At 49.0% G+C, this 10,819-nt stretch overlaps 1 protein-coding gene across 2 annotated transcripts in view; it reads left to right on the forward strand.

The window, feature by feature from the left end:
* Positions 1 to 3,988: 3,988 nt before the first annotated feature.
* LOC307241922 (phytanoyl-CoA hydroxylase-interacting protein-like) overlaps positions 3,989 to 10,819 on the forward strand; it is a gene marked incomplete at both ends in the record, with an annotated part of 13,953 nt that continues 7,122 nt past the window's right edge. For both annotated transcript variants that reach the window (XM_080016193.1, XM_080016194.1), the window contains one exon: positions 3,989 to 4,094. In XM_080016193.1, coding sequence (XP_079872319.1) covers positions 3,989 to 4,094 — 106 coding nt within the window. The remainder of the gene's footprint in view (positions 4,095 to 10,819) is intronic.

Genomic DNA, 10,819 nt, shown 5'->3' on the forward strand with positions numbered 1-10,819 from the left:
CGTGCTATATGCGAGGCGGCAACAGCACCACCCCTGCCTCCATCTCTCCCTCCTCCTGCGCTTTCCTTCCACGGACACTAAAGCGGAGTGACGATCCCCCGCGGGGCCAGCGTGGGACGGAGGAGTTAGCGAGGGTGGGGTGGCGGCGGGGCGTGTAAGAGGGGACGGATGAATGGATAGATGGATCAAGGAGGTGGAGGAGGGGGGCTCGCGGGAAGAGCCTGTCTCACCCTCATCATCGCCCTCCTCCTATAGATGTAGGGAATCCTTACATCCGTAGGAGTGTTTTTCTAATGGTGGCAGCCATGTTTTTTGTGCCCCCCTCTGTTTATATAGGACCGATGCTGATATACTGTGTATTTCCAACGCCACACACGCGTGTGTGTGTTGAACATTTAATTTCAAAACCATGGCCATCGATTTGGAGTCGATCCCCCCTCTGCTGCGTGAAGAGCCTCCACTCCGATCCGTTTGTTCCCATTCAGACACGAGCGTCGGCGAGGCGAGGCGCCGGCGAGGCGAGGCGCCGACGGGCGACGGGGGCGATGGGGCCGGGCTCAGGCGACCGCTGCTCCGGAGCCCAATGGCGGCGCGCTTCACACCGCTCCCGCCGACGCTCGACAACGCCGCAGAAACCCGGTTCACGAGGCTCACGACGAACGGCCCTTGCTCTGTCGGCTTCCAGAGGCCGCTTGGAACTCGGCTCGTCCCGTTTTGTGGTCGTGCGGCATGCCGCTTCCCGGTGGATCCGTTGTTGCTCCTGGACGTTTTGCACGCGAGGGGAACTCGCCAGGCGGGGCGGAAATTTGACAAACTGATCTGCTGAGTTGCTGAGTTCTTTTGGTAAGACCCGTTCTCCTGAAAATGCTGTTTGAGCTTGATTCTGCGCACATGTTAGCCACTGTGAGACCTGGTTGATATAGCCAAACCTACTAATTAGTAGGTTTAGAAGGGTGGTGTTGTAGTGTAATTGCATTACAGGGCGTCTTGGTTGAACCACTTAAAGTGATGCTGCGCTAATCTGTGGATTCCGGTGCAAAAGCTCCCGAGTGATCAAGGCGTCTCCATTGCACGCCGGGGGGTCGTGAGCCTGTATTGTCTCGGTCGTCGTAATCTATAGTGACTCACCTGCGGACGGGGGCCGGCTCCTCCGCGAGGCACCGTGGGCGCCTGCCTCGGGCGCCGTCCCGAGGGTGAGGGTCGCTCTATGGAACGAAAACGAGCGTCGTGCGTAATGGGGACGCTTTCTCTGTGACTCACTTAACCCCCTCCCGCCTCCCCGTCGGCGGTTCCCCCAGAGCGGCAAAAAATGTTTGGAGCCGTCCCCCGCCCGCCCGCAGAGGAGCAAACATTCCCGGTTCGGGAAGTAAAACTCCTGTCGTGTCCTCGCCCCCCCCCCCGCCGTGCAGCGATCCGGCCGATCCCGCCCTGCAGTCGGACCTCTGGGTTGACGCCGATTGGACTTGGCGTTTGACTCAAAATCCCGGGTTGGAGGGGTGGGGGTGGAATTTGACTTTTTCCGAAATCCGGATTTCCCACCTCTGCTCAGCTGCACGTGAAGAAAACTAAAATAACTGAATGGCCTTTTCGTTTTCTCTGACTGCGCTAATGCACTGGGAAGAATGTGTGCTTTCAGAAAGAGTGGAAGGGCGGTGTGTGTGTGTGTGTGTGTGTGTGTGTGTGTGTGTGTGTGTGTGTGTGTGTGTGTGTGTGTGTGTGTGTGTGTGTGTGTGTGTGTGTGTGTGTGTGTGCGTGCGTGCGTGCGTGCGTGCGTGCGTGCGTGTCTTTTATCTTCAACGGTTTCTGCGCTTGACTCTTGGAGTGAATAACTGGCGGGGTCACTGATGCGGCTCCCGAATCCGCGGTGGATTTTCCGTGGCCTCATCTCTCGGCTCAGCGAGATGAGCGATCAAACACAACGTGACATCACTCGTTCTGCCAAGAGCCAAATAATTGCGTCCCCGAAAAAATAAGCAAACACACAGAGTCACCCAGAGGAGACGGAACGGTGATGGAGTCCAGTGGTTTTTCAAAATGACATATTTTAACCATTTTTCTGACTTTTGAGAGTAGACTTTACCATCGCGGCCGATTTTCCGATGTTGTTCGATCCCTTTCGACGTTGACTCCGTCGTACTTGCCGCTCACTGACTTTGTGAACGTGAATATGTTTCCGCGTGTGTATGTGCGAACGCTTGCAAAGGACGAACCGCTCTCAATGGAATAAAGACGAATAAAGACAGAAATAAGCCGATTCGTTTGGCACTTTGTTTGACACAAAGGCAATTCAAAGTAATTTCCATACGACAGACAAGCCGTTGTATAACAGAAAACGAGAACAAAGGCATAGAAATAAAAGCCTAAAAAAAGATACAAGGATAAAACAACAACATCAATAATAATAATAACAACAATAATAATAATAATGGGTGGGTTAGTGCAAATAATCATTTGCATTAACCCACATTTCTGTTGGTGCCTTGAAGGATTGAACCGGTTCACTGGGTGTACCACCCCATGTGGACCCCTGATTGTGGTTGGGTGTGGGAGTCTGCTGCAGATAACTGCACCCTCAATCCCAACCCCCCCCAACACACACACACACACACACACACACACACACACACAGTAGAGTCATTATCCACGTGCTGATCTGTCTGTCTGCACACAGGGCTTTAGTTCATGTTGAGAAATGAGCAGTTTGATTGGTGTGACGTAGTGACGGGTCAGTGCAGTCGAATGGCGCCGAGAATCACACCCGCACCCCTGCGAGAGGAAGGGGGGACGGGGCTGAGGGGTGCGGGAGGCTGGAGGACCCTGCTGGGGACGGTGTCCGAGCTAAAACATGGAGGAGAAAATAAAAGGTGCATGAGATGAGGAGGAAGAGGAGGAGGGTGGAGGAGGAGGGTGGAGGGGGGCGGGGGGGACACCGGGCTAATCTGATTACATCAGGAGCCAATTTGTAATCCGGTGGGGACCTTTTCAGGACCAACTGTCCCGAGGCAGGATGACACAGACATAGACAGACAGGCAGACAGGCAGACAGGCAGGCAGACAGGCAGGCAGACAGGCAGGCAGGCAGACAGACAGACAGACAGGCAGGCAGGCAGACAGACAGACAGACAGGCACTTGTGGCTCTGTTGGTTCAGAACCCAGTGAGACCCGTGTGGACTTGCAGCTGAACGTGTGAGACTTCTATGCCTCTCACGTCGTTTTCTGTCTGTCTGTCTGTCTGTCTGTCTGTCTGTCTGTCTGTCTGGACGCGGCGCCGCACCGCGCCGCTCCGTCGTGGTGAGAGGTTCCACTCCCCTTTTCAGATTCGCTCCTTGACGCGTCATTCAGGGGGGGGGGGAAAGGAGTCGTTCGTTGTGTTTCCATTTGCTCCTTTGTGGTTTGATGGAACTGGCGATAATAATGAGAGGGAGGACTTCCGGTGAACGATGAGAGTCAGAAGAGTCGTTTGGCTGCGGTGGCTCTTGATGTTTTCCCAATTCGAACAGTTTTTTTTTCATCTAGGCGGAATAAAAAAAAAGATTCATTTTGGCAGAAGAATGAAAAGTACGAATCACAAAGATAACTGAGTTCTCTCGAAAGCATTTGTGGTGGAGTGGAGTCAATATGACTTATGCCAAATGCCAAATACATTAATTGAGTAATTTGGTGATTATTAATATAAATATAAATATATATATATATATAATTTTTGATTACGTCGCTCGCCCAGTCCACACAAAGGACCGGGCGAGCGACGCAATACCCACTCATTTAAAAAGAACCGTTCGCGTCGACCGAGTCGTTCGCGCGTCTCGCATCGCTCGGAGGAGGACAGGCGTGAATCCGGGAGGAGGGACGGGCAAGCGGACGCTCTTTCTTTCCTTCCTCTTCACCCCCCGCACAACCTGACGCGTGCACGCAAGAGACTCCGAAGCCCTTCGTCAAAGGCTCGAGCCGCAATTCCAGTCAGGATCCAGACGGTTCTTTTTGGAGATGGAGGTCCCCGGCTTGGCGCACAGCATCCCCAGTCCTCTGAGCCCGTGCGAGGGCATGATCAAGAACCTGAGCCTGGACGCCATCCAGCTCTGCGACCGGGAAGGTAGGAGGAGGCTGTTGCATTGCATTGCATTGCATTGCATTGCATTGCATTGCATTGCATTCTGCTCATTGTCATGGCTTTGGTTGCCAATCCCAGCCTAAAGTGCAGGGAAACAAAGGCACCGGTCCTGTAGTGGGATTCTCTGTATTTCAGCACCACTAGACTGGACAGAGGCAGACTCTGTTATTTCCTTTTTCTTTTTTTTTTTTTATGACTTTGTCAAAAAATAAAATTAAAATGAAAGGTTTTAAGTCAGCCCATTCATCAACATGTGTCCTGTGGCCAAATGCAGGATTTGACAATTGACTCCAAAAGCGTTTGGATCGCAAGACATCCCACATGCATTTGGTTTCCGCCTTATTCTGCACTCGAAGGTGATAATCGGCTGACTTAAATGTGCCACTATAAAATGCACATGATTGCTCGTTATTTAGTTCCTGATAAGCTCTACAAAGAATTCTCCGAAAAGGCAGAGCTAATCTTTCTCAGTTTAAACTACAAATCCATTTGCAGATTAGGGGCCAGAATAGAAATCTGAGCTTTTTTTTATTACGTGTGAAAATGTGAAGGTTGCAATTCTCCGAGGTGCAGGCCCACCTAGGGTTTTTCTTTTGGGGGGGGGGGGTGGAAAAAATAGCAAGTCATCATCAGGAGCGAATGAGACTCAAATATGGCTGCACCCATTGAAACGTGCATGCATCCCTCACTGTCTGCACACCCAGCAGGGCAATTACACACTGTTGATGCTCCTTTTTTTTTTTTACATTTTACTGGAGGGAAATCTGTCAAAACTGAAGCTTTAGATGAGCACACACAGAGCTTGTCTTGTCAGATGCAGAAACCATGGTCTGTAGCAGATAGTGTGTGCGTGTGTGTGTGCGTGTGTGTGCGTGCGTGTGTGCATGTGTGTGCGTGTGTGCCTTCACATGACCACAAAAGGAATCGAGCGAGCGACCACAGTGCAGCCATTGTACCACGGTGGCTGCTTCTCTCCTCTGCTGAAGCTGCACCTCATATAATCTAACGCAGCCAGATACCGTTTTATATCCTCTTAGCGTCCCGCCGGCCTGATTCTAAAGCTATAATCATTTCAATAATGATGCCGTATAGGCTGAGGGCCGAACACTGGCGGCCCGGTGCCTGCTCTGTGGCTCGCGCCACTGCAGGTCCACTGGGGGAGGGTGGCGGGACTGGCTCTTTGCAGCACAGAAAAACCCACTCACAGGCCCATCCAGTGTAAATAGTGGCTTTGTTTTGTCCTTCAAACACCCACATGCCCACTGTTTATGGAGCAACACCGCCGCAAATGGCCTTTTTCAAAATGTATTTATTTTGCTCCAGTGCCGTTTTGGGTGGTAATAAAAACGGCCATGGTGAACCGCCTGACAGCCTGGAAACAACTGATCAAGGATAAAGCACAACAATGACCCCCGCCCACCCTCCCAAAACTCCATCTAGATTCCTCTGTGGATTTCATTTTTATATTTTTATGACCGTGCAGAGTCAGACACCATCTACACGGACCAAATGCATTGACAGGAGTATACCCCCGGGAATGTCGTTGTTGATAAATAATATAAAGCTCCAGCGCGTGTCACGTTTAATCTAGCTCAGCGACGCCCAAATCTCGCTCTCAACCCGATGAAGCCGACCCGACCAATGGCTTTGGCGGCACCAGTGCGCAAAGGACGGGCTCGGCTCCAGAGAGGTCAACCCTCATACCGAAAGGTCGAGGATTCAGTTGGTGCATTAAAATAACCCCTAAAGCCAGCCAGACAGTAATAATCTGACCCTCTGTTGCATTCCTAGTTTCCATGGTTATTCCTTATCTACGGCACCAGAAGTGCCCCGCGGGTCAGTAATTCTCACGTTAAGGAAATAGCATTGCTTTTCCTCCGGCCGATGCGTTCTCTCCGATATCGAATGAATTTTAACTCCGTGATGCTTTCTAAATATACGCCCCCGGGCCATAAATATTTCACCATGAGAAACTTGAGCGCTCTTGCTGACCTGGCAAATCATCCCCATATCCGCTGAGGTTTCTTACACTAAACTCAACACAAAGTATGTGTCTGATTAGCTGCACTTTTCAAATGAAAACAAAAGGTTATATCTTTTATATCGCGTCGTAAAATAAAGACGTCCTGGTTTCGATATGCGTATTAGAGGGGGGCGCTGTTCACAGTTCCAAACGTTGAGAGGGGCGTGTCACAGCAGGGGTCTGCTTATGAATCATGGTTTGGAATAATGACCAAAAAAAGAAAAAGAAAGAAAGGGGGGGCTGGGTGTGTGTGTGTGTGTGTGTGTGTGTGTTCACGTCAACATCCCCGCTGAACCGGCGCTTACTTACAGGGGCTAATGAAATGCCCGGCGCCGCGGCCTGTGAGGCCCCCCGCGCCATCGCCGTTGGCCCTTATTAAGTTTCCATGACGGATGGCTGTCGCTGACGCAACCCGGCGCGCTGCATCTCCAGCTGTGGCCCCGTCGGGCCGCCAGTGCGTAGGAGTGGCGGCCCTGACTTTTTCCTCCGGTGTGGGGGTGGGGGGTGGGCGCGGTGTCTGAAATCCCGTTGCAAGATTCTTTCAGAAATTAATATTGGAAATAAAAAACGTTTACGATTACAGGTAAGAAGGACGTATCGATGTTTTGATGCCCCCTGACCTGTTGTTTTGCCCTCTTTTGGGGGAGGGGGGGGGTCCAAGTCTTGATTGGGGTGTCAGACCCCAAAAGACTAGAGACTGTAGTTTAAGAGGTCCCGCAAAGAAAGATAATCTAAAACAACGTACCCAACTATTCCCCCTATGGAGAAAAAGAGACAACATATTTAACTGTTATTAATGTGAAATTGGAGCTTTCATCGCATCATCTCTTCCGTTGCAGTTTCTGTGGAGCGTCACAAAACACCGCCGCTACACCTGCCGACAGGCAGAGTGGAGCCAGGGGCGCAAATCCAGTGACAAGGGTCATTGTGAACATTCTGCGGCTGTTATTCAGAAATGATATATAGCACCGAGGTCAATAGAGCTGGTTGGTGCTCTTGACCAGTCCGAAGAGAGTATTCCGCAGAGATGTCTAAGGATTAGGTCTCATAGCATTTGGAAAGCAATGGCCGCCTGTCTTGATCAAGCTGCCACTAGAACCATATCAAAAATGTTTCGAACCGTGACAATAATTTATTTGAGTGCAGAAGTAGCTAGCAGTAGGTGTTTCACGACTACTGATTCTTACCAGTTGCCAAGTTTTTCATAATAGTCGTAGACTAGCCGATTAGTCGTCTTTTTACATACTATGTAAGAAAGACGCAGAGAGGAGCTTTTGGCATTCTGGGAACCCATCTGCTATCAGTCTGACGACGATTTAGCTTTTTATTAGCTTTATATTGTATTTACTAGTTGCGAAACAATCTGGTCGTGAAGCATTATCTCTCAACTCCATTATCGCGTCTCAAGTTGCTGATCGGACTGTAAACAATGACTGGCGCAGCGAAGAGGAAGACTTGACCCGGATATCCGCTGCCTGCCCCGGAACCCCAGAAATATCGGCAATTGTATTTTGTACATTTTATTAATTGGGAGAACATAGCTGCATTAAGATATAAATATTAACACACATTTTAATAACTTATTTTACTAATACAATAATTATTGTAAATCTGGTGACATTGACAAAAAATATGTTGTCCAAGACTAGTTGACTGCTGCCAACAGCGCCGACTAGTGGTTATAGTAGTCAACTAGTCAACTAGTCAACTAGTCGGTGAGACCCCTAGCTAGCAGCAACTAGCTCTGAGACATCTGTGTGCACTAGCTGATCCATATTGTATGTGGGCTGATGAGCTGTGACTGAGCAGGCAAGGGACAAAAACACAGCCATGACTTGACCATGGTGACCACATCTCTGGTTGCTCAGTTCTCCCCCTTCCTCAGAGTGAGTATAAAATATCCATGAAGCAACTGAATTTATATGAACGGATAAAATGCTGCTTTGAAAGTACTGACTGTGGCCTTTGTTTTTCTGCCTTCTTTCCCCTGATATTAACTGATATGTCGGAGGGCACCAGGAGGACATATAACACAAAATGTCCTAATCGTGCTTTGTTTAAGTATCAGCATTTAATCTCCTCAGTGCCACAGCATTTAGATCTTAGCCCAGAGTGTACTAGTAAGTGGGAATACTTATTCTATGTGTACAAAAACCATGAATCCTTTCGTCATGCTTCTATCCTCCCCCTGAGATGCGTTTGGAAACAAACTTAGTTCTGAAGGACTCGTACGTCAATTCAAACCTTCTCGTATTTCATCGATTCCTGAATCATTCACTTGTACTGTGTGTCGCCCAAGTCGGTCTTCTTCACCTTTCTCGCTCAGTTCTTCGCTCCCTCTTTCCTTTGTTCGGCAGCGTCCCGGTATGAAGGGAGACGGACCGCGTAACCTCGCCCAACAGAGCTTTATTAATCTCCCGACGCAACAAGGAAAGACGCTCTTTTACTCTCTGGCAGCGTCTTCCGCTCTCAGCACGTCCTCTCCGTCTCAGTCCGATCCGCATCGACGAGAGAAATATGAAAAGAAATTTTCAAAGGCCCCGTCTCCTCGGTGAACCGCATCTCGTACCACTCATGAGAATCCTCGGTCCAAATTTAGACTTGGGGATGGATGTTATTTAACAGCAGGCATCCCGGCCGGCTGAAAGGAAGTGCTTTTCAAAGACCACGATAGAAGTGTTTCCATTGTCCACCCGCATTCGCCATTACAAGAACCTCGACCTATTATGTTTTGACGTTAGCCATTTAACCAATTTATTTTCTTGGTTCAAGTGGGAAGCGAAGCGACATTCGGGGGAGTTTGGACTTTCAAGAACAGCAAAGACATCAAAAGACATGTATGGTAGGAGGTAATCCTCATGGCCAAGGCACTGGAAAAAGAGCTGGAGTGGCTGGAGCACTGCTGCCGCCCACTGCTCCTAGGTGGAGGACCGGTCGAATGCAGGGGACATTGTATCCTACTTGTACAATGACGATAAAGAGAAATTCTGTTCTACTCAAATGTCAATGCAAATGCTTGACTTTGCCCAAAGTGACAAGTATCTATGACCTCACCACCATTTTGACAGAGTGATCCACATCATCAAGCCAAAACTTTGCTTCGCTTGACCATCGATATGGCGTCCTCCTGCGTACCCAGTTAGGTCATTGGTGTCATCTAAATACACAAGCTAGACAGTATTAACCTGTCAATGCTATTGTTCCTAATACAAGCAGGCTGAGGGAGCTGCAGTAAGTGGAGCGCTATACTTCAGTGCAAACTGAGCATTTATGGCTCCAAGGTGTTTTGGAGTGTGTTTCAGAAAGGAGGATATCGTCTCTCTCGCTCGCCTCTCTTGACCTTCACCTCGCATTCGGTGTCTCTTTCAGCTCTCACCTACAGTTCCCATGCTCAAAGTGCACCGGAGTTGGGTTAAGGACAGGTGGACACTTGAACGCCTAACCTAAGCGACATTTAGGAAGTAAAAAAAAAAAAAACGACGTGAGTCGTTTGCAAAGCTATGACAGGTTTTGCTGGGCAAAACTGCCAGAAGGCCTGAACCTTTAAAAGCAAAGGACATAATTACTATAACAACGTTTTTGATTGGATTTTTCGGATCACTTGTTGTACGAGTTATAATGTAGGCTATTGTAAAAGGTTTCATATAATTTCTCTCTTTTATTAATCTAGAACCGTGCTCTTCTCTTCACTGATTGGTTCCCGTTTAGGGTCATGGGGCTGGCTATCCATGGACAATAGAGCTAATTCTGCGTTGGGGAAAAAACTCCTTCACTACTTGACCTGAGTTATGACCTTTGTGTCGGCGAAACTAGAGAGGATTAGTGAAGCTTTACTGTGCAACACACTGGGTAATTAATCTATTTTCAGCCTAATTAGGGGAGCATTAGCGTAGATAACCTTCTCGACCAACATTCTCACACAGTGCACAAGCATGCAGATGCTTAATTTGAAAACTTTTCAGACCGATTGGGTTTTACATTGAAGTGGTTACATAAAAAATTAATTTGAGGATCTACATTAGACTACATGTGGAGGGTCCACTCCACACTCTTGGCCACTTTACACAACACTGCCATAGAATCCTCGTTTGAAACAGACCCACCTTGACTGCACCTAGTCACATAGGGCAAAACTCGACAAGGCCTTATCTTAAAAAAAAAAAAGAAAGAAAAAAAAGATTGATTTCCATCCTATGACTCATGCGTCAGAATGTTTCCTCTTTTTCGTTGAAGCTCAGTGCGGCTGGGTCCCCAGTGGGATGCTGCAGCGCTGACATCACGGTCTGGCCCGGCCTCAGCTAAACCCATCCTCCCTAAAACAGCCGAACAGACACTCCGTTTTGAGTAGTTGGCAGCGCGAGATGTGTAGACCTGATGGTTGGAGCACATTCAACAATGTGAGAAATAGCCTTGGCGAAAGTTGGCCTTTCTCAGAACCCCACCCCAACATCGGTTATTCAATCCAAGATCTGTGAATGCAGATGATGTATGGAAGCTGCACTGACAGGCGATGGGTGTTTTTCAACAATTCAGGCAGAAGACAGGCGCTGACCGTGTTTTATCACCGCAAAGTCACCATTTCGCAGGCGATACCTCAGAAGTGGACAGGGTTCACGTCACAGTGGCCTTGGCCGCTGAAGGATCCGCTTCGCCTTCACACCTAAAACCACCTTTTGGACGATCA

This window comes from Zeus faber (genome assembly GCF_960531495.2).
Source record: "Zeus faber genome assembly, chromosome: 16".
NCBI classification, from domain to species: Eukaryota; Metazoa; Chordata; class Actinopteri; order Zeiformes; family Zeidae; genus Zeus; species Zeus faber.